This window comes from Monodelphis domestica, chromosome 7, assembly GCF_027887165.1.
Source record: "Monodelphis domestica isolate mMonDom1 chromosome 7, mMonDom1.pri, whole genome shotgun sequence".
Classification (NCBI taxonomy): Eukaryota; Metazoa; Chordata; class Mammalia; order Didelphimorphia; family Didelphidae; genus Monodelphis; species Monodelphis domestica.
Genome location: NC_077233.1, coordinates 150,706,556 through 150,731,542, shown reverse-complemented (window position 1 = coordinate 150,731,542; position 24,987 = coordinate 150,706,556). Strand labels below are relative to the sequence as shown.

The 24,987-nt window shown below is 38.3% G+C and overlaps 1 protein-coding gene across 2 annotated transcripts in view; it reads left to right on the top strand.

Moving 5' to 3' along the window:
- PRKCB (protein kinase C beta) overlaps positions 1-24,987 on the top strand; it is a 677,822-nt gene that overhangs the window by 284,552 nt on the left and 368,283 nt on the right. For both annotated transcript variants that reach the window (XM_001363029.4, XM_001363115.4), the window contains exon 5: positions 9,860-9,988. In XM_001363029.4, the coding sequence (XP_001363066.1) occupies positions 9,860-9,988 (129 nt within the window). The remainder of the gene's footprint in view (positions 1-9,859; positions 9,989-24,987) is intronic.

The following is a 24,987-nucleotide window of genomic DNA, read 5'->3' as shown; positions in this document are numbered from 1 at the left end:
GAGGAAAGAGTTCTGGCTTTGGAGTTTGATTCTTTGGAACTTTGCTACCATCTCTAGAACCTTGGACAGCTCAGTTCTGTACTGGTTTGCTCTTCTAAGATTAAGGGGTTACATGCATGTGATATAGTGGAAAGAGAAACATATTTGGAGAAACAAGAAATGAGTTCAGTTTCGCCTATCTCTTTTATTACATGTCAAACCACTTAATTTGGGCAAGTCACTTAATTTCTTGGTTCCTCATCTTTAAATAAGAGACTCAAACTGAATGAGTTTTAAGTTCACTTCTAACTCTAAGTCTAGGGCTAGATGACCTCTAAAATAACATCTGCTCCATTGACAAACAATGGTGATAAACTTCTCTGAATAATGATAATAATGATGATAATAATAGTTTATACTGATATATTACTTTGAGATTTGCAAAATGCTCTTCATTTATTCTCTCATTTGATTCTCTCAATGACCCTGTGAAGGAGGTGCTATTATTATCCCCATTAATAGATTGAGACAGAGAAAAGTTAAATGACTTGCCCAGGGTCACACAAGTAGCAAGTGTCTGAGGCAATATTTTATTTCAGGTCTTTATGTCTCTATGTCTGGCACTGCATCCACTGCACCACTGACTTCCTGACCTGAGCTAGGCTGGCCTTGAGATATTTGCTAACTTTTATGTTTCACATACATAAGCTTCATGGATGACAAAACATCCAGGGAGGATTTCAGGAAAGGAAAAATGATAAAAAAAAAACTTCTTATACTATCTTTTACTTCTTGCAAAGTGCTTTCCTTTGTAAAAGGATTATCATTCTTTTTACAGATAAGGAAACTGAGGCCCAGAGTAGTCAAGCAGCTTGCACAAGGTCATATAACAACAAAAATAACAACAGTAATAATAACTAACATTTATATAGCTCTTTCTATGTGCAAGGTACTGTGCTAAGAGTTGTGCAATGATTATTTGGTTTGATCCTTAGAACAACTCTGAGAGGTAGAAGCTATGATTATCCCCATTTTAAAGATGAGGAAACTGATGCAAGCAGTCATTAAGTGCCTTGCTCAGGGTTACGTTGCTAGTAAGTATTTGAGACTGGATTTAACTTGGGTCTTTCTGACTCCAGGTCCAGAGCTCTATCTATGGCACCACCTGGCTGCTAACTTGTCAGCACTAGATTCAGGATTCTTTCTTCCTATTCCAGTGTTCCTTTTGTGAAAAGATAGGCTTGTTTCTCATCAGTCACAGGTTCAGGAGGTTTTAAAAGATAGGAATTTAGCCATCAATTGCGCTCCTTTTTTCCCAAGTAGACGCTGTCCTTCCTTGGGGACTGTTGCAGAGTCAGCTAGACGAGGTATACTTTAGCCCATGTCTGCTAGGAACCCTTGAGGGTCGGGTGAGTGACATGTCTGGAGCACTTGGTAATTGAGAATGCCTTCCTCAAGCCAAGAGCCTACCTTTACGGCGCAGAGGAAGAGAGCTGGAGGCTCTGCAGGCGAGAGTACTTCGATATTCCAGAGATCTGTAATTTCATCAGTGTGGGTACTCTCTCCAGTGACTGATCACAGCTCCCCGAATGCAATCAATAAATGGTCTTGGAGACTGGCTGTGCCCAAAACAATGCATTTCCTCTAGCAAGCTAGGGATGAGCCAGAACCCCTGTGGCCCGTCAGTGTCATCAGCAATTGCAGATGACTAGCACTGCCTTTATACCTGGCCTGCAGTTACCCTCCTTGAGAAGTACCCTACTAGAAGGCAACCCCATTGTGTGCCCCTGGGCAAGTCACTTAACCCCCATTACCTGGCTCTTGCCACTCTTCTGCCTTAGAACCAATGCATAGTATTGGAAGGTAAGGGTTTAAAAAGAAGACGGTAACCCCAGCCCTGGGATGGGATTTCCCTGTGCCTAGATCCTTGCCTCAGAGATTAGCTATGCTGGTCAGCAGGCACTCGACATGCCATTTATTCCTGGGCTCATTTCTGAGGAGGTTCAACTTGATAGAACTTGCTGCAGCTGGCACTGTGGCCACCTTCCTGCCTTGAAGAGCTCGGGGTTACCTCTCTCCAGCAACAATGGCTGAAAATAGCACATTCATGTGGGCAGAAATAATGATCATAAAAGCTCACATTTCTGGAGTGCTTTAAGTTTACAACATGTTTTGTTTGCAGCAATCCTGTGGCATAATAATAATAGAATAATAATAATATTCAGTTGTGACCCCATTAGGGGTTTTCTTGCAAAAGATACTATTTTGCCATTTCCTTCTCCAGCTCATTTTATACAAGGGGAAACTGAGGCCAACAGGGTTAAGAGACTTGCCCAGGGTCACAGAGCTAGGAAGTATAAAAATAAGAGACTGATTACAGTGTCTAAGGCAAGATTTGATCTGAAAGATGAGTCTTCCTGACTTCAGGCCTAGCGCTACATCCAATGTACGACCTAGCGGCCCTGATACAATAATAGTAGTTAGTATTTATATCATATCTGCCATATACTAAATACTGTGTTGAATTTTTCAAAAATAACCTAATTCAGGAGGGAGGGATGCATGGAAGAAAAGAGGGAGAGAATTTGGATTCTAAAGGCCAGAAAGCAATGGTTAAGAAATTGTTTCTACTTGTCATTGAAAAAATAAAAGGAATGAGTTGATAAAAAAATGTTTTTTAAATAAAAGTAACCTAATTCAATCCTTGTAACAATCCTGGGAAGAAATTTCTATTATCCCCATTTTACAGATATTATTATTTCCCCCCATTTTACATTTGAGAAAATAAGGTAAAAAATATTTAATAACTTGTCTAAGGTCACCCAATTGGCAAGTGTCTGAGGCCAGATTGGAAACCAGTTCTTGCTGACTCCAGATTCAGCACTCTGTCTACTATGCCACCTAGTGACTTCAATTGCTAGTTAAAGCTTTTATTATCCCCATTTTGCAGATCAGGAAACGGAAACTTGTGTGACTTGATTTGGCCGAGGTCACACAGCTCTAATGTTGGAGTCAGGATTCAAATTCAGGTCTTTTGACTCCAGATTCAAGGCTCTTCCTATTGTACCATATAACCCAGTTTACATTTTAAGATTGCCTTAAAGCATACAAGGCAGTTCACATATGTCATCTCATTTAATACAGCAGCCATGTGAAGTAGGTAGTGTAAGTATTTTGGCAATGGGTGAAGCACTGGACATGGAGTCAAAAAGTCCAAGGTTCATATCCCACCTTTGACAATTATTAGTTGTGTGACCATGAGCAATTGACTTCATTTCTTTGGGCCTCAGTTTCCCATCTGGGAAATGAGGCAGGTAGTTGGATTTTAGATAGACTCTAAGATCCTTCAGGCTCTATGTATGATTTGTACATGCTAGCCAAGGACTGCAAAGATTCCAGCTTGTTGGGGTTTTTTGCCTGAGGTCAAAAAACTAAGAAGAACATTGAGTCTGGAGTCAAAGGACTTGGAACTTGAACCCACAGCTTCTGATTCTAGGTTCAATGTTTTTATGATACTGTGTTGTTGGTTATGCATCCAGGTTTACTCACACATGTGAAAATCAACACTTTGAAGACAACATAGAGTGCTCTTAGCATAATGCCTAAAATGAAGTAGGTGCACGAAGGCTTTATCTATTTCTCATATCTCTGTCTCTATTATTCTTTTTGCCTCTGCCTCTCTGTCAATCTCTCTCTCTCTGTCTTTTTGTTTCTGTTACATAGTTCTTAGTATGTACTTTGTCAAGTGCTTTTTCTGCATCTATTGAATTTATCGTGTAATTTCTATTGTTTTGTTATTGAGAAAGGTTAGTTATGTTGATGGTTTTCCTAATATTGAACCATCCCTGCATTCCTAGTCATGGTGTATTATTCTTGTGAAAAATGTTTTAATTTCCTTGCTTGTATTTAAAAATTTTATATCAATGTTCTTTGGGGAAATTGTTCTATACTTTTCTTTCTCTGTTTTATCTCTTCCTGTTTTAGGTATCAATACCATATTTGTTTCATAAAAAGAGTTTGGAAGGAGTCCCTCTTCCCCTATGTTTATAAATAGTTTAGAGAATGTTGGAGTTAATTGTTTTTTGAATATTTGATAAAATTCACTTGTGAATCCATCTGGCCCTGGAGACTTCTTTCTTAGGCTGTTCTTTGATGATTTGTTCAGTTTCTTTTTCTGGGATGGGATTGTTTAAACATTCTATTTCCTCTTTTGATAATCTAGTTGGTTTATATTTTTGTTACTGTTCATCTATTTCATTTAGCGCTTCAGATTTATTGGTATATAGTTGGGCAAAATAACTTCTGATATCTCAATTTGTACATTAACTGTTGCCACTGTTTCAAGGGAAGGAGGCACTGCCAATTATAACAATACCCTTTATTTCTATAGTAATTCAAGATTCTAAGTACTTTCCGAATAAGGTGTAATTGTCTCTTTCTTTCTGTCTTTCCTCTGTCTCTCTATCTCTCAGAGCTGGAGAAAGTATACTATAATGGAAAAACCACTGGATTTGGTGTCTAAAACCTTACTCTTTTAACCTTTTTTTTAAACCCATATATATTTATATATACACATACACACACACACATATATAAACTCATATATAAAATATAATATATATAAACTCATATATAAATATAATATATATATAAATTCATATATATATAAACTCATATATAAATATAATAAAAATATAGATTTAATACTCATATGTGCATATAAGCCATTAAGACCAGGATTTAAAGATTAAAGGGTTTTAGTAAGTACTAGTCTTGACACTAACTGCTTGACCTTAAGTAAGACACTTCCTAGAATCATTAAGAAGTAAGAAGGGCTTGAGAAGCTTCTTTCTGTCTAAGAATCCTCTTTAGAGTATCCCCTACAAATGATTATCCAAACTCTACTGGAAAACCTCCAGGGAGATAGAACTCCTTACCTCCTGGAGCAGCCCATTCCTCTTTTGAGCAGCTCTAAATATTAGGAAGTTGTGCTTGTTTCCCTACATTGGGAGTCAAAATGAGCACCCTCTTCTCCCCCTCCCCCAATAGTATCCACTCATTTTACCACATATTGCTCTCTACAACTAAATAAACTGAGGATCATCTCTCTTTGATATAAAAGCTTTTTTTTTAACCCTTTAAATCAACTGTTGTGTTCCTTTCTAAGTTTCCAGTTCCTCTAATATCTGCACTCCCTTCAGTCCATGGAGGCCAGTCTTCTGGCCCAATTTCTATTTCTTTGAGTATCCTGGTTGTTGTTTTTTTAATCCATTCCAACTCCTCATCGTCCCTCCTTAAATGTGGTGCCAAAAACTGAATGCAACAGACATGCACCGGCCAGGCCAAAGAAAAGTGGAATGATTGCTTTCCCAAATTGGTTCCTTTATCCATAAAATGGAATACTATTATTTATATTATCTCACAGAATTCTTTTCAGGAAAGTGCTTCCCCAAAAGGGAAAGGAATTGGAACTGTGTTTCCTTTAGAATAGAGAACTCCCAAGTGAGGAAACTCTCTTTACCAATGTAGGTCAGTACCTTTCCTCTAACTTACAGTCTTAGAGAGTCGCCCCAAACACTGAGAAGTTGTGATTTGCTCAGGATCACAGAGCCAGAGAGTATATTAGAGGCTGGGCTTGAACTCAGTTCTTCCTGGTTTTGAGGGCACCCCTCAATGCACTATTCCCCAGCACTTTAAACTTTAAACTACTATAGAAATAGAAGCTATTGTTAGTTGAAACAGTGGGGACAACAGCTATTATATTGAGAATGTTATAATAGATATTTGTTAATTCAAATAAATTGTTCTTTATGCCTTTGGGCAGCTGGGTGGTACAGTAAATATGCTAGGCCTGAAATTGAGAAGAATCATCTCCCTGAGTTCAAATCTGGTCTCAGACACCTGGGCAAGTCTTTTAACCCTGTCTGCCTCAGTTTCCTCTTCTGTAAAATGAGCTGGAGAAGGAAATGACAAATCACTCTAGGATCTCTGCCAAGAAAAACCCCAAATGTGATCATGAAGAGTCAAAAATGATTGAACAAGAAATATTTTTGGTGCCCAGGGGGCATTTATCTACTTTAAAACACATTTTAAAATGGATCATTTATCCAGCTTCCAATGAGCAAGAAATTCTGCTTGGTTATGATGATGCAAAAAAAAATTATACCCAATCTGTGGCCTCTAGGAATTCATGCTCTTGTCTGGGAGAAAATACAGACATACAAATAGCTAAGTACAAGTGGCTATAGTTCAATAAGAAAATGCTATGGGGTGGGGGGCAGCCTTTTGGCTCAGTGGAATGAGAGCTAGGACCAGAGATGGGAAGTTCAAAAATGACTTCAGACACTTCCTAGCTGTGTGACCCTGGGCAAGTCACTTAACCCCCATTGCCTAACCCTTACTGCTCTTCTGCCTTAGAACCAGTACACAGTATTGATTCTAAGATGGGAGGTAAGGGTTTAAAAATAAGGATTATGGAGTCTGGTAATTTTATTGTTCCTCCCTTCTTTCCCATTTTGAGTTGATTAAAAAGCCCTTTTAATTCTATTTGTCTCTATTAGACTAATAGGAAGGAAATAGTATTTTAGCTTTTTTTAGGTACCTAGAGAAATGTCAGGAAGATACATCCCTAGGTAACAAAGCCTTAATTACCAAACAAACTTAAAATGACCTTGGCTCCACGTTGTGTCCCATTGTCTGCTGAGATCTCCAGACACAGAATCATAGAATCTCCTAATTTCTGATTGGGGCATCACATAGGATAACCTGCATCTGAATAGGAATCTTATTCCTATTCTATAACCACCCTGACAGTTAATCACCAAGCAACTACTTAAAGACCCCTCAAGGGAGCTTATTATAGTTCATTCCACTTTTGAATAGCTGTAATTCCCCAGAAGTTTTTCTTTTTTATGAAACTATGACCTGCCTTCCTTCAATATCCAGAATAAGAATAACCTTTCCTTTCACATACGACTCCCTCAAGAAAGTGGTCATGTTCCCCTTAGGCGTTCTCTTTCCCATACTTAGCATTCCTGGTTTTGTCAACCTATTCTTGTGTCCTGTGGTCTCTGGTTTCCTCCCCATCCTGTTCACCCATTAGCTTGTTAATGTCTTCCCTAAAATTCAGTAGTCAGAACCAAAACATTATTTCCATTAGGATCCCATGAGCACAGAGTACAATGGGGCCAATATCTCCCTTCTTTTGGACCCTATTTCTATTTATCATTTAAACATCATATTGGCTTTTTGGACCAATTGCCACATTTCAGTGACTATTAAACTTGCAGTTCCCTAAAATCCCCAGGTAATGCTCACTTGTGTTATTATATAAACATTGCCCTCCATGAAAGCTCTGTCATTCTGACTTCCCTTATCCCCCCAGGCACACACAGCCTCTCCTGCCAGCTCTGTTTTTGGAGCCTGTCCCCAAAGACCAAGTCACAGAGAAATGTGTTTGTTAATTCTCTTTTAGGGCTGTTACTACTTCAAGGGAGCAGGAAGGTGCCCCTGGGACCCTGTTGCTTTCCTTCCACCCATCCATTCAGCCTTTCTGATTTGACAGGCTTAGAGAGATGACTTTGTTAACTCCTTAGCTTCCTCACATATCCTGGTTTGAACCTTAAATATCTCCAAGGCTCCAGGGCCCACAATGAGTTTTGAGCCTTGGAAATCAGTGGTTATCTTTACATATGTTGGGTACCCAACTAGGATTTGTGAGTGAGATGATGATGATCCTTCTGGGTTGGTGGCACCTAGAAGCAATAGGTGGACAGTAGCCAAGAGCTGTCACACAAGGAAAGGGTAGAAGACAAAAATGGCACATTGAGGCATACATCACCCTTCTAAATCTGACTAGCCTTGGGGAGTTGATGACTGAACCCAGTAATTGAGCTTTAAAAGTAAGGCAGCATGACAAATTTGTGCCATTTCCCACCCTAAACATGTTCACAAGGAATTTCTCTGGGGACTTCCCTTTCTCTGTTCTCCTTTTCTGGCTGTTGGGAGATATGATATGCCAAGTCAGGAATAGCAAATAAGCCCAGTGATTCCTGAAGAGAGTTTGGGACAAAATAGCATTCTTTTTCCCATTCTTTTTCTTCTTTTCTCTCTTCCCCTTTTCCTTCTTTCCTCTCTCCTCCACCTCCACTTTCTCTTCACTCTATCTTCTCCTTTATTTCCCCTTCCCTTCTTTGCCACTCTCCTTCCTTCGTTCCTTCCTTCCTTCGTTCCTTCCTTCGTTCCTTCCTTCATTCCTTCCTTCGTTCCTTCCTTCGTTCCTTCCTTCATTCCTTCCTTCGTTCCTTCCTTCATTCCTTCCTTTGTTCCTTCCTTCGTTCCTTCGTTCCTTCCTTCCTTCCTTCCTTCCTTCCTTCCTTCCTTCCTTCCTCTTTGCCTCTAATCCCTCCCTTTTCTCTTTGCTTCCTCCTCTTCCTTTTCCTTACATTCCTCTTTCTCCTTTTCTTTCTTTCTCCCTTCTCCCCCTCCTCTTTCCCCTTTTCTCTTCTCTTCCCTTCCTCTCTTTTTCTTCCTTCTTTGTTCCCTCCCTCTTCCTTTCTCCCCTTTCCCTCTCACAAGCACATGTGCATACAAAGCATCTCATTCTCTGATTCTCTCATTGTGTTTTCACCTTATGGTTTCTGGTTCTCATATTCTCTCTCTCTCTCTCTCTCTCTCTCTCTCCTCTCCTCTCCTCTCCTCTCCTCTCCTCTCCTCTCCCTCTTTCCCTCTGTCTCTCTGCCTCTGTCTCTTTGTCTCTCCCTCTCCCTCTTCCTCTTATTTGCCCTATCATCTCCTCTTCTTTCTTGTGCTCTCTATTTTACTCTATTCACTTAAAAATGTTTTATAATAGGCATCCTATTAATGCTGCCTGGAACTCTGGGGCTGACTCTGTTAATAAGAGGGTGGATAGGTAATTTCACCAGTATAAGTATATGACTGAACCTTCCTTAGTTCTTTTGTGGAAGCATTGTGTGGAATGTCCTCTGATATAGTGCTGTGAAGAATGAAGAATTTGGTCTTTTAATCATAAAATCTGTTGCTTTAAGATGCAGAAATTGGAAATATGAATTGTGCCAGCCATCTTGTATATAGTGCATGCTAAGCAGCACAGAGATAAATGCCAGAGACAGGACTGATGTCTGCTTAACTCTTTTAAGAATCTCAACTTCCTTATGTATTAAAAAAGGGATAATATCTGCAGTACCTACCTCACAGCATTTTTGTAAGACTCAAATAGATCATCTATGTAAAGCATTGAGCAAATTGTAAAACATTATATATATATATATATATATATGATTATTCTTACTAGTTATATTTTTCTGTGACACATCTCTGTAGTACCTCTCCAAATCTAAAGGCAGTGAGTTGGGAGGTCCTGGATTCAAATGTGATCTCAGATATTTCTTAGCTATGTGACCCTGGGGCAAGTAACTTAACCCCAACTGCCAGGTCTTTGTTGCTCTTATGTCTTAAAATTGATACTTCGGCAGAAGGTAAGGATTAAAAAACAAACAAACCAAAAAACTAAAGCCAATGTAGTGTAGTAGAAAGAGCACTAGATTTGTTAGAAGACCTGAGTTCAAATCCCAGCTCTACATCTGTGACTTGGGGCAAATGACATGCCATTGCTTTTCTCCCTCTCTGTCTCTGACTCTCTTTCTCAGATTTTCTTTTATACTTTTGATTAATGATAGACTTCAGAGTTCTGGAGATAACATTAACAATGAGAATTTGCACACCAATAATCACTATACATGAGGCTCCACAATGAGACAGACATCAGAATACATGATCTCTTAGGTCTCTCCTGTCTCTAAAATCCAAAGGCCATACCTCCATTACATGGATTTTTTCCCCTTTTCTCTCTTCTGTCCAGCCTGCATGATGAACGTGCACAAACGCTGTGTGATGAATGTCCCCAGCCTCTGCGGAACAGACCACACTGAACGTCGCGGACGAATCTACATCAAGGCTCAGATTGATAAAGACGTTCTCACTGTTGTTGGTAGGTGTTTGCTATCCGAAATCCTAGGTTGGGAGAATATAGTTTTGGGCTTTCCTGAAATATATGTCTTGCCAAGTCTTTGACTTTTATACTGGTGAAGGAAGAGGGCAGGTAAGCCCTAGAGACATGGACTTGCCTGCCTTGTTATTCTTGACTTAATAGCTTTGCCCTCTCTGGCCAGCCCCAGTCACATTTTGGTCAGATTCTGTGGGTTCAGGATTGGTGTTCTTCCCTGTGGCAGTGAAGCCCTCAGAGCAGCATGGTCTAGCTCTACAGACAGCTTGGGGCCTCTGTGAGGAGTTCTGAGCACTCCCTGTGGAGTTTCCTTCTTCCTGTCTTTTTGAAGCCCTCTTAAACTCCATGTACTTAAAGCCCTTGATTTTTATTAATAGAACACAAATGGCAACTTGGTTCCTACCAACATCCTCATGGGAAGCAAGTATTTACTACACACAAACCTGTAGGACATGGGGTGGGGGGAGGTGGGGGTGGTCAGAATGTGGCAGCAAGTTTAAGCTTGTTGTCCATGGAAACCAAGTCTCTCATATCCTGGAGGTTGTCCCTTTATCCCTTCAGTAGCCTAATGGGAATCAAAGCTGTGTCAGAGATTGATTGGGGCCACCTAGTTTGCCAGATTGACAGAACCAGAGTTGCTTTTGCATCTGAGAAAAGGATCACTTCCTTAAGCAAGGGGGCCAAGACTAGGAGCAGGAGTCCCGACTTCCCCACCAATGGGCTGGCAGTCTGCAGCCCATTCTGGCATCACCTCTGCCAAATGGAACTGGAGGTCAGGGATTCACTCCCTTGTCCACAGCTACTAGATCAACAAAACTTCAACAGGAAGAATCCTGCTCATCATGGGTATCTAAATATACGTACAGGAGAGTATTTCCTGAGACTGGGAAGAGGCAGAGTACAGCACAGAAATACACACATCCTACAAGAAACAGTCTATTTGGAAAGGGACTTCCTGACACTAAGATGGATTCTTATGTTTGAAAAACTCGTGTTGACAGCAACACCCCCAGCAAACTAGTAGGAATGGCTGTCCCACGTCATCATACCAGCAAAACAGTTGCTTTCCCAGCTGACTTTTAAACTTAAAGTCATTAGTTGCATGCCTAAGGGTAAAAGAAGTCAAGATTTAATATGACAGTATCCCATTTTTTTTAGACTAGGTATGTAGACTGATCAGTAAAATTGATTTGGCATGGCATACTTAAATATCATCAAAGCACTAGACTAAATTTATTATGCTATCCTTGTGGAAAAGATGAAAAGAGTGTCTAGATGATGATATTGTCTAAAGGGACTTTGGAACAGATTGGATGACTAAACCAAACCAGTGATTGATTATTAATGATTTCCTTTCAGATTGGATAGAATTTTCTAGTGGAGCATCACAGAGATCTATCCTTGGTCCTATGCCATTAAATATTTTAATCAATAATTTGGATGGAATCATGGAAGACACATTGTGGATGACACAAAACTGGGAGGAATGGCTAGCATGCTAGATACAATAAGATAAAGTTTAATAGGGATAAATGTCAAGTTTAAGCTTTGCATTAAAAAATTCAACTTTAAAAAGTAAGGCTGAGGGAGACATAAAGTCAATTCTTATATTAAAGATCTAGATAGCAAGCCCAATACAGATCACCAGTGTGATATGGCAGTCAAAAATAAGCTAATGCTTCACTGAGACACAGAAAGAAGGTTATCAAACCATTGTACTATACCCTGGTCAAATAAAATCTGAAGCATTCTATTCAGTAGAGTGCCACATTTTAAGAAGGACATCGACAAGTTGGAGAGTATTCAGAGAGGGGACATTGGAATGACAAAGGGTCTTCTGATCATATCGTATGAAGAACAAATGAAGTAACTTGAGAGGCTTATCTAGAGAAGAGAAGATACCCTAGTCTTAAATGGGTAACTGTCACAAAGTGTTTACAGAGCTATCACGCAGAAGGGAGGTTATTAGGCTTTTCTAGTTGGTCGCAGAGGGCAGGACTAGTGATAAGAGTGGGGCAAAATTCAGGTTTAGGTTTGATGTAAAGTGAAACTTCATCCCAAGAGGAGTTCTATTGAGTGGTGTAAGTTGCTCTGGAAGAAGTGGGTCTGTCTTCCTGGAAAACTTCAAGCAGAGGATGAGTAGCACTTGGTGATTTAGAAGTCAAGTTAACAATTGCACTAGGTGACCTGAGGTCTTGTCCAGCTTTTAGAGCCCGTCATCCTAAGGGACAGTTTGGGTTTATACCGGATAGCTGCAGAGAGCAGAATTAGACCCAATGGATGTCAGCTACAAAGAGGCAGATTTCTGTTTAGCTCAGCTGCTGTGGAAACGCCTATGCAGGGGAGGAAATTTTGAGCTCCCCTGCTACCCATGTTCCCTCGGTAGGCATGGCTGTGTGTGTCTACTCAACCTCTGCCCTTCTTCCAGGCTGGCTCTTAGGGCAGCTACGTTGTGGATGCTGTGGCCGGGCTCTAAGTTTTCTTCGCCACTCCCCGTCCCTTTTAATCCCTCGCATCTTTTCTTGTCTTTAAATAAAACTTCCATGAAACAGAAGGTGTCAGCAGCACCTACAGAGTGGACTTTACTTTGGATTCAGCCCAATTCACAGCAACTCTAGTGGGGATTGAGCCTATTGGGGTGCTCTAAACGTTCCCACTCGATTGATGCATTCTGGATAGAGTAACCTAGTCATTTGGCAGACCTAGAAGAGGTCATCATGCTTGGCTTTCGAAAGTTTAATGGGGAGGGCAACGAATGCCAGGCTAAGATACTATTGTGATCCATGCCATGGGACTGGGACAAGAGAAACAGTATTCTCCGCCTGCTCGCTTTGTCTAGTAACAGAATGCAAAACAGATGGCTTGCTTTTCGCTTCATAGATATTGCTGGGAAAGAGATTTGAAAGAGATTTCACAGCCTGCCCTATTAACGTACTGTGGACTAGTCCCTTCTGCTACCACTCCTGGCCAATACCTTTCCCTTTTTCCTCTGGCGGGGTGGATAGGTATACACACTTTGGCCTCTAGGAATAAGCTGTTGAGGGGTGGGGGAGAGCATGCAAGTCCAGGCTGGAGAGAGGGGTTAAATACAGAATGCTTCCATCAATTCCTACTCAGTGCTCACAGATGACTCCACAGGGAGCCAGAGTGGTAGTTGCTGCAAAAATGAGAATCTGCTGCCATCTCGTGGCTTTCTTAGGCAATACACATGTGAAAGAAAGCTGAGCTGGAAGGTTTAAGGAAAACCAGCTGGGCGGGGGAAAAGATTAGGAAAATGGCAGAAGGGAGAGCCTAAGGATGCCACAAGATGACATATAGTGATATGAAGCCTTTTCAGCATAGAGCGGGTAGTCTTAACCTCTTTGTGTTATCTGGTAAAGCCTGTGGACTGGGTCTCAAAGAATAGTTTAAAATGCATAAAATACAAAAATATTATATTATGTTACATTATGTTACATTACATTATATCATATCATATTATATTATATTATATTACATTATATTATATTATATTGTATCATATCATATCATATCATATCATATCATATTATATTATGTCATTTTATATATGATATATATAATAAATGTATTATATTACATTAAAACAGAATGACCGAAAAACATGTTCTTCTGCCCAGGTTTAAGACCTCATGGTTTAAAAAGACATGGACTAAGAAGAGACATGCTTGGGTCTTTGCGTTCATGAAGTGTTCAAATAGAATGGTTTTAATTTCTTTTAATAGTAAAGTTGGCTGTGTTCTATTTGAATTTTAAAATGTCAGCGACCTGGATAAAGTCATAGCTGTCACATTTGTTGGAGGACAAATCAGGCTCCAACAAGATCTTAAGAGGATGGAATAATGATGTCAAACTAAAGAGGTAAAATGTAATAGGGACAAATGTGATAGCTTATACTTGGAATCTAATAATCAACTATAAACATGAGAGAGAGAAAAAAGTAAGAGGGAACTAAGTGGCTCAGTGGATAGAGAGGCAGAGCTGATGTCCTGGGTTCAAATGTGACCTTAGATCCTTCCCAACTGTGTGATCCTGGGCCAGTCACTTAAATCCAATTGCCTAACCTTTACCACTCTTCTGCCTTGTAACTAGTACTAAATATCAATTCTAAGGCAGAAGATAAGGGTTTTTGTTTGTTTGATTGTTTTTTTGTTTTGTAAAGGAGAAAAGTGAGGAAGCTTGGGTGAAAAAGGACTTGGGAGGGGAGACTTACTCCATTAAATATTACATAGGGGTCCACAGTGTAATATGGTTATTACAGAAGCTATTGCAATCTTAATGAAGAGAAAACACATTTTTAACAGAAAACCCAGTGCCTAGAACAGAGTAGGAGGTGGTCTCCCTGTCCTCTGCTTTGACATGAATTATTGTGTCCACTTCTGGATCATCCCATTTTAGGCAGGACATTGAAAGGATTCCTATAGAGGAGAGTGACCAGAGGCTTGAAAGGATGCCAAAAAAACCACAATTAATTGGATTAGTGGGGACATTTCTAATCTTAAAGGGAGAAGATAGGGAAAAAGGGAAGCTCTTTTTTTCAGTTTTTTAAAAGTCCTTTCTGTGGAAGAGAGATTGTATTCATCCTTGCCCTAGGAACTAGAAGCTATGTATTTAATTCAGCAAACATTTATTAAATATCTCCCATGTTCAAGACATTGTTCAATAGGTGGATGGAACAGAGAGACCACTTTCAGCTAGATAGCAAAGAAGGGCTTTTTAACGATCGGAATTGTAAAAGAGAGTTCTCCTGGATTGAGCAGCTAAAGATTGAATTAAAAAAAAAGAGAGAGAAAAAAAGAATTCTAGAGCCAGTGAGATTCCCTGTCACTGGCGGCCTTCCTATGAAAGTGAGGTGACCATTTGTTGTAGGGAAGCTCCGTCCTCAGCTGTGATTTAGGCTATGTGTCCCTTGAAATTGCCTTTCAGCTCTGAGATTTCTGACTCTTCACATAACCTAAACTACATTTGTCAGCCTTCCCAGAGGGAAATACGTCTCTCGCCTTAGTGTTCTTAGTTAACCTCCTTACCATTGCTTGAAAGGAAGCCTTTTGAGAGTAGGAACTTTGTCATTTTTGCCTTTGGACCCTTAGTGTCTGGCGTTACGGTTGGTGTGGGGAATTCTTCTCTTTTTTATTTTATTTTTGTCTGGATCTGGGATTTCATCTATGTAAGGAATTTGCTAAAGAGCAGCTAAGTGGCACAGTGTTAGAGAGTCAGGCCTGGAGTCAGAAAAACCTACATTCTTGAGTTCAAATTCAGTCCCAGATCCTAGCTGTGTGACCTTCGTCAAGTCATTTAACACTATTTGCCTCAGTTTCCTTATCTGTAAAATGGGCAGCATAAAGAAATGGCCAGCTACTCCAGTATCTTTGCCAGGAAAATTCCAAATGGGGTCACAAAGAGTTGTACACAACTGAAACAACAAGGGAACTCCCTCTTAGAAGGAAACACCCATTGTGAAAGCAGATGAACATTGTCTCTTATGCCTGAAGTGCCTGAAGGTCACTGAGAGATTAAGAGGCTTGCCAAGAATTACTTAACATTATGTATCCAGTGCAAGGCTTGCACCTAGGCCTTCCTTATTGGGAAGCTATTAATTGTATAGCCTGGAGTAATGGATAGGGTACTGAACCTGAAGGCATGAAGACCATCTCAGACACTTTTAACCTTGGCCAAGTCATTTAACCTTTGCCTGCCTCAGTTTCTTTATCTATAAAGTGGAAATAATAATCATAATCATAATCATAATACCACAACTCTCAGGGTGGTTAGGGGGCTAAAATGAAATAATACATGTAAAGTACTTTGCAAAATTTAAAATGCTATATAAATGTTAAGGCTCTCTGGGCCTCAGTTTCCTCAAATGTTAAATGAAGGAGTTGGATTTTATGGTCTCTAAGATCCCTTCCAACTTTAAATCTGTGATCCTATGTTCTGCTCTCTTTTATAAAACAGGGATGATAATACTTTCTTTGATAATATTAACCCTAACTCAATTATATATAACAATTTTTAACATTTTTTAAAAGTTTTGAGTCCTAAATTCTTTCCTTCTATAATTTCCCACCAAAATGGTAAATAATCTGATATATATATTTTACATTGGTAGTCATATAAACTATTTCCCCATATTAATCCTTTTATGGAAGAAAACTCAAACAAAAAATGAAGAAAGAAAATGATATTCACTATGCTTTGTTCTGGATTCAGACTCCATCAGTTCTTTCTCTGGAAGCAGATGGAATTTTTGTCTTGAGTCCTTTGGGATTGTTTTAGATCATTGTATTACTGAGAATAGCTAAGTTATTCACAGTTGTTCATCATATAATAATTATTACTGTGTACAGTGTTCTCTTGGCTCTGCTTATTTCCTTCTGAATCTTTATAACTCTTTCTTGATTTTTCTGAAATCTTTCTTCTTATAATTTCTTATAGCACAGTGATATTTCATTATACTCGTATACCAAAACTTACTCAGCCATTCTCCAATTGATGGATATTTCCTCACTTACTAATTCTTTGCCACCACAAAAAGAGCTACTGTAAATATTTTTGTACATGTAAGTTCTTTGCCTTTTTGTTTATTTATCTCTTTGAGAGTAAGGCCTAGTAATGGTTCCAAATTGCTCTCTAGAATGATTGAATCAGTTTACAACTGCACCAACAGTGAATTAGCATCTTGATTTTCCCACATCTCCTCTAACTTTTGTCTTTTTCCTTTTCTGTCATAATAGTTAATACAGTAGGTGTGGGATGTTAACTCAGAGTGATTTTAATGTGCATTTCCCTAATTAATAGTTATTTAGAGCATTTTTTTCACTTGACCATAGATAACTTTAATTACTTTGAGAACTGCTCCTTCATGTCTTTGACCATTTATCAATTGGGGAATGACTTTTATTCTTATACATTTGAGTAATTTCTCTGTGCATCTGAGAAATGAGACCTTTATTAGGGAGATTTGTTGTAAGTAATTTTTTTCATCACTATTGAATATTGGGAATTATCTTCCATCCTAGTTTCCTCCCATTTTTCATACCCTCTCTCCTTCCTCCTGTCTAGCCTCAAAAATGTTTTGCTTTTTTTTAAACAAATTATTTATTTTTTTAGAACATTTTTCCATTTTTCCATGATTCATGATTTTTCCCACTCCTCTCACACCACCTGGGCTGACAAGCAATTCCACTGAGTTATACATATACTACCTATTTACATATTATTCATATTGGCAATATTATTCATATTTGCATTTAAAGGCAAAACCCCAATCATATCTCCATTGAACCATGTGATCGATCATATGTGTTTGCTTCTGCCTTTCTACTCCCACAGTTCTTCCTCTGAATGTGAATAGTGTTCTTTCTCATAAATTCCTCTGAATTGTCCTGGATCATTGCATTGCTGCTAGTAGAGAAGTCCATTACATTCGATTGTGCCACAGTGTATCCGTCTCTGTGTACATGTTCTCCTGGTTCTGCTCCTTCTGCTCTGCATCAATTCTTGGAGGTCTTTCCAGTTCAGTAGTATTCCATCACCAACATATACCACAATTTGTTCAGCCATTCCCCAATTGAAGGGCATCCCCTCATTTTCCAATTTTTTGCCATTACAAAGAGCGCAGCTATGAATATTCTTGTACAAATCTTTTTTCTGTATCATCTTTTTGGGGTACAAACCCAGCTGTGATATGGCTGGATCAAAGGGCAGTCAGTCTTTTAAAGCCCTTTGGGCATAGTTCTAAATTGCCCTTCAAGAAAGCTTGGATCAATTCACAACACCACCAGCAATTAATTAATGTTCCAATTTTGCCATATCCCCTCCAATATTTATCACTTTCCTTTGCTGCCACATTGGCCATGTGTGAGGTGGTACCTCAGAGTTGTTTTGATTTGTATTTATCTAATCAGGAGGGATTTAGAACACTTTTGTGTTTTCCTTTTGACCACTGCCTAAACCAATTTGCCCCCCCCCTTTTTTTTTTTATCAGCCCCTACCATTACTCGCTTATTCCCTTCCCCTCCTACTTTCATAGTACTTTAACACTTACTGTAGGGTAAGATACCCAATTAAGTGTATTTGTTCTTCCCTCTTTGACCAGTTCTTAGGAGAATAAGATTCAGGTGCACCCCTTTCCATCTCCTCTATATTCCCCTCCACTGTAAAAGCTCTTTCACTACTCTTTTATGTGAAACAATTTACCCCATTATTACCTCAATTTACCCTCCTTTCCCTTGACTCCCAATGCATTCTTCTTTCTCATCCCTTAATTTAATTTAATTTTTTATTTAGAATACTTTTCCATGATTACATGATTCATAATTTCCTCTCCTTTTCCCCTCCCCCAGAACTGACAAGCAGTTCCATTGGGTTATACATATATCATTGTTCAAAACCTATTTCCATGTTATTCATATTTGCAGTATTGTGCTCCCACAGTTCTTCCTCTGGATGTGGATAGTGTTCCTTCTCATAAGTCCCTCAGAATAGTTCTGAATCATTGCATTGCTACTAATAGAGAAGTCCATTACATTTGATTGTAACACATTGTGTTAGTCTCTGTGTACAATGTTCTCCTGGTTCTGCTTCTTTCATTCTGCATCAATTCCTGGAGGTCATTCCAGTTTCCATGGAATTCCTCCAGTTCATTATCTCTTTCAGCACAATATTAATTTTATTTTTTAAAGACATCATCCCATCATATTCAATGCACACCACTGCCCTGTGTCTATGTATACTACTTCTAACTATCCTAGTAATGATAAAGTTCTGAGGAGTTACAAGTATCATCTTCCCATCTAGGGATGTAAACAGTTTAACTTTATTGAATCTCCTATGATTTCTCTTTCCTGTTTTTCTTTTTATGCTTCTCTTGGGTCTTGTATTTGAGAGCAAATTTTCCTCAACAACTATGAAATCTGATTTTACAGATGAGGAAACTGATACTCAGTAGCATGAAGTGACTTGCCAGTGATGACACAAATAGTAAATATCACGTGTCAAAAGTGAACCTAGGTCCTCTGACTTTTCCAGAGCCAGTACTCCTTCCCCGATACCATGGGACTCATTAAGAAGGGGCATGGCAAAGTTTGCTGTGTAGTTAGCAGTGAGAATAGGAACCCCAGGATTGTGCGGAGATCAAGGGACTTGTTTTTGCAAACTTTAAGAAGGATTGGATTGTGTCTGTAGTTCTTACAGAAGTAATTAACAGCCATGTAGGCATTAAGTGTAAATTGGGCTCCCTGCTAACTGGGAAAATGAAAGGTCTGAACAAACAACTCATCTCATCTACAACTTTGCAGATAAAGAACTCTCTAAAAGGATCAAAGGAATGATGCCAAAGTAGGTCACCAGCTGAAAATATTGAGGTTTTTTAGGGAAATCCAGACCAAAGGCAAGAGTTTAGATGGTGAAAGATAGACAATATAGAGGAGAGAAGGACAGATTTTTTAAAAAATTCAATTTTATTCCATTTTTCTCGACCCCTTTTTCATGACTGTAGCCTGCCAAGCCCTTCTATTTTCCACTATTTCTTGAGGTCTCTCCAAGCTCATTATTATTACTTCCATCTATCCATATCATCCTCTGCTGTCTTCTTTTTCTTTTGCCTTCAATTTTTTCCAACATTAGGGTCTTTTTCAATGATCCCTGTTTTTTCATTATAAAGCCAAAGTATTTAAGCTTCAGCCTCAGTATTTGACCTTTCTGTGAGTAGTATGGGTTAATTTCTTTAAATATTAACTGATTTTATTATTTTTTTTTTGCTGTCAAAAGGACTCTCAAAAGTCTTCTCCAGCATCACAATTCAAGGGGATCTATTTGACATTCAGTTTTCCTTATACCACAACTCTCAAAGCCATATATTGCAACTGGAAAAATCATAGCTTTGACTATACATACCTTTTTTGATAAGTTGATCTTTTCTTTTTAGCATGCTGCCAAGATTCTCCATAGTTTTTCTTTTAAGAAGCAAGTGTTTTTTTTTTTTTAATTTCATGGCCACAGTCACCATTAGCAGTGATATTTGAGCCTGAGTATAAAGTATGTTATTTTTTCCATTTCTTCCCTCCCATTTGGTTTAATGGTTTTCCCTACTTTCTTCAATTTAAGTATAAATTTTGTAATAAGAAGCTCATGATCTGAGCCACAGTCAGCTCCAAGTCTTGTTTTAACTGCTATTAAAAACTTCTTCATCTTTGATTATAAAGCATATGATTAGTTTGATTTTGATACTGATCATCTCGTGATATCCATGTATGTGTAGAGTTGTCTTTTGGATTGTTGAAAATAGAGTTGCCTATGGCCAGAGAGTTATCTTGACAAAACTCTATTAGTCTCCATCCTGCTTCATTTTGCACTCCAAGGCCAAACTTGCCTGTTATTCCAATTATCTTTTGATTTCCTACTTTAGCATTACAATCCTTTATGAGAAATGTAACATCTTTTTTTTTTGGTATTATTTCTAGAAGATATAGATATCTATAGAACTGAGCACCTTTGGCCTCTTTGGTATCAGTGGTTGGTGCTTAGACATATTACTGTGATGTTGAGTGATATGCCTTGGATTCAAACAGATATTCTGTCATTTTTGAGATTATAGCTCAGTACTACTTTTCTTATCCTTCTATTGACTATGGAGGCTATACCATTTCTTCTAAGGCATTCTTGCCCATAGTAGTATATATAATGATCATCTGAATTAAATTCACCCTCCCTGTCCAGTGAGTTCACCAGCACCCAAGATGTTGATGCTTGATGCTTCCATCTCTGTTTGACCACATCCATTTTCCCTTGGTTCATAGGCCCTACCATCTTTGCAGCATTGGACATAATTTCTTCACCAGGGACACCCACAATTGAACTTCCTTTTGACCTTGGCTTAGCTGTTTCATTACTTGTAGTTGTCCTCTGCTCTTCACCAGTAGCATGCTGGCACCTTCTGACATGTTCTATGGCATGTTCTGTGCTGCTTAAAAGAAACAGAGTTCATTATGGAAAATAGAGAGTTATTATAAAGCTATGTGAGCCTCTGTAAAGGAAGGCTTTGGAAGGAATTTAATGTTCCCCACTCCAGCCTTCTTATCAGATTGGAGAAGCAATTGAGGGAATTGGGAAGGTGTTGAGTATAAAAAACAGAGTCAATTTACATGGTGATGAGATTGCTGGTGATCAGTTTATCCTAGGGAAGGCATGATCTTTTCTGGAATTGAAACCAGGCAGAGTAGTTGATGGAAAATGAAGAGGGGGGAGGGGGGAATCAGCTCCTTCATTCTTCTCAAGAAAGAACCTTTTTCTTGTCTACTTTATTCAGAAAAAAGAGGCCATTCAACAAGATTTTCTTCTCCACATTTAAAAAATATCCTCCAATATAATATTGATAGAAAAAAAAAACAACAGGAAAGGCTCTCTAGGGATTCTGAAATACTAAAGAGGAAATATCAATTTAGAAGTATAGGTAGTGTTATCATTGCTAGAGACTATAGACAAAGGTTTATTGTCTCCCTGCCTCAAGTTTTTCCCCCCACTTCCATCCATCTGCCACTCAAATTGTTCTTAAAGCACAGATTTGACCCACTACCCATTAAATTCCAGTGACTCAATTATCATCTCCAGGATGAATATAGATATAAAATCCTTTGTTTGACAATCAAAGCCCTTTATAATCTGCCCTCTTCTGCCTTTGCACTTTTCTTAGATTTTATTCCCTTCCAAACCCTAGTATTTTATAGTCCAATGACACTACCCTTCTTGTTTCTCTCACCTAGAATGTGTATAATAAATATTTACAGACTTAAGTTGTCTGAAATATAGCTGATGTGAGAGTGACTGGCTCCTATTTAGGGTTTCAATATTTCTAATGAAGATCTGGAAGAAAGAATGTAGTTGTTTTTTGACTAGATGGAAAGATCAGATGAGCTTAAAACTGAAAAGGAAAGGAAAGAGGAAATGTGTTCATAACTATCTGTTAAGTCAGAAACCAGTGAAATGAAGAGGTAAGATATAGAAAAAATTGGCCAAAGCCTAGGATGAATTGAGACTTGAAAGGGAAAAAAAAACAGATAGCAAGAAGGACTTTTTAATTGTTTTATTTTTAGAGTGAGAAGAAAAGTGAAGAATTAATAGGGTCAGTTCTTGGGGACAGGTGTGATGATAATGATGATGACCATAATGTATTAAGATAAAATTAAGAGTATGTATAGCCAGGCTCCAATTAGTGCAATTAATTAATCCCTTGAAGTAGTTGTATTGTTAGAATTTTTATTACATATTTCTATTGGTTTGGAATAATTTACCATATTTTACATAATTATAATTTGGAAGAGTATGATTTTGAATATGTATGACCACTCCAGGGGATTCATTATTCACATTAACTAGGACTCAGCTTTGACACCTTTCTTGCTTCTAATTTCCCAGGGAGAATTATCTTTAGAGCAGGCAATGTAACAAAATTAGTTAACAAGGACTTGAAACTAAAATAAGTCAGGTGATAGCAAGATTTATTTTAGCAGATATTAATTAATTCAAATTATATGGTCTTGATGATGGTAAGTTATACCAGGACAAGGAAGCCCCTGGCATTGAGGGAAATTCCAGGATGATCCGGCAGTAGAGGGGATATGGTAAAGTCTAAATTAAATCAAGAACAAGTCCAGAAGGTGAATGAAGAATAACAAAAAGTATAGATTCTAAGTTCTTAGAAAGGAAAATATTAGTCACCATGAGCTAGAATAAGTTTTCAGGAATGAATCAAGTCAAATATACTTAATTTCCCCTTTTTATAGTTTTTTTTTTGACATGGATAAGGAGAATTCTCTAGACATAGTATGCTTGGAATTCATCAATAATTTTAATAAATTCTCTTATAAGATCCTCATGGACTATATTGAAAAATGCAGACTAGAAAATTACATAGTTAGATTCAAAACTAACTCAAAGATTAACATTTAATGGATCATTTTCAATTTGAAAGAAGATCTCTAGTAGAGTAGCCTAGGAAAATGATTGTAAACTGTCTGCTATTCAATATTTCTGGAAACGATTTGGATCAAGGCTTATCACATTCATGGATGAGGGATAAGAGTGAGAGCTTACTTTGGAAGACAAAATCAAGATTGCTGAAAGATCTTTGGCTAAAACAAATGGGCCAATATTAATAAAGTGAAATATAGTAGAAATTAATGTAACTTGTAGTTGAGATTTTAAAAAATAATAGTATAAGTACTGCATGGGGGGAAATGTGGTTAGAGTGCAAGTAAATCTAATTCGACAAAAACTTATTAAGTGCAAAGCATTTAATATGTGAAAGGCATTAGAACTGTAAAGATGAAAAAAGCCCTCAAGGAACTTGAGATATAATAAGGAATCTAATTATGTGTTCACAGAAAAGTATGAAATAGGGTAGAATGTAGTAAGTGTGAAGAAGGATTCTAAAGTTCTGTAAGAAAAATTGAAGGAGAGAGATGGAGGATTAATGGAGAAATGGAACTTGAGCTGTGGGTACATTGGAGGAAGAGAGATATTTGAACTCCTCTGAAGGGAGGGAAATCCAGACACAAGAGATGTATGGTGAATAGGAGTAGGAGAAAGAATGTCAAGCTTAGGAAATAAATATGACAATTTGGTCAAAACAGAGGGATACCTGGAGTGGGACAGGGTGAAATAAGGACAGTAAGGTTGATTGCAGCTAGATTATGTGTGTGTGTGTATGTGTGTGTGTTTGTGTGTGTGTGTGTGTTTGTATTTTAATTGTCAAGTTAAGAAACTTCGGTGTTTCAACTTTTTTCAAGTTTTTTTTAAGAATCCTTTTTTTTTTTGTCTTAGTAACAACTCTAAGGCTGAAGGGCAAGGGCTAGATAAATAGGGTTAAGTGACTCGCTTGGAGTCATATATAGTTAGGAAGTATCTGAGGCCACATTTGAATTCAGATCTTCCTGACTCCAAACCCTGTGCTTGAGCCACTGAACTACCTAGCTGCCCCCATCATTTCATTTTAGAGGCCATAAAAGCCTCTGGAAGTTATTGAGCAGGATAATGATACAGTCAAACCTGTGCATTAGAAGCATCACTTTGGCCATTGTATGAAGTCAGGGTTGGATTGGGGCAGGGTGAGGTATTGAAGGACAGGAACTTGGTGCACAAAAATTAGAATATTTAGAGATAAGTTAGTAGTGTAACATATTCATTAGAAAAAGTCCACAAAGATCTAAAAAAAAAAGACCTGGAGATTTTAGGGTATTCTGCATTCTATTAAGTCAGTGTTGCAACATGGAAGCCAAAAGAGCTAATGTGATGTTGGTCCACATCTAGAGAAATGTTATCCACAATGAGGGAGGGTAAAGGGTCTTACGGTGTACTCTTGCTTAGTTTGAACTTTGCTAAAGAATTCTGCCCAGTTTTGGGTGAACTGAAAACTAAACAAGTCAAATGAAAGCAAAACTTCTCATCCTCCATATAAAGAAGTGTCTTCTTAAAACCAAAGTGAATTTACATTTAGAAGAGATTGACCAAGATGGTGAGGGGACATGGAGCCATGTCATATGAGGATGGATTGGAAAAACTGGGGATCTTAAATCTAGAGAAAAGAAGACTTGGGTTAAATAGTGTTTAAAGGCCTATTATGGAGATGAGGGATTAGATATATTTTACTTCACCTTAGGAACTTGAATTTGGACCAATGGATTGACGTTAGAGGAAGGAAGTTTTCCCCACAATTGAAGCTATTCAAAGAAAGTCTAATTAACCACTTATGGGAGTTGTTGTAGAAAGGAATTCAGGTATAGATTGGACTAGATGACCTTTGTGATCCCTTTCACTATAAAAGTTCTTAATTCTCTGATTTGCCCCTGGTCAATGTAGCTAATAATGCCAGAGCCTAGACACAACTGAGACATTCTGATTCCAAGTCATGATCTCTTAGCACTACATTGTACTGTCTATCAAGGCAAATACTTTCTATAATTTATTTA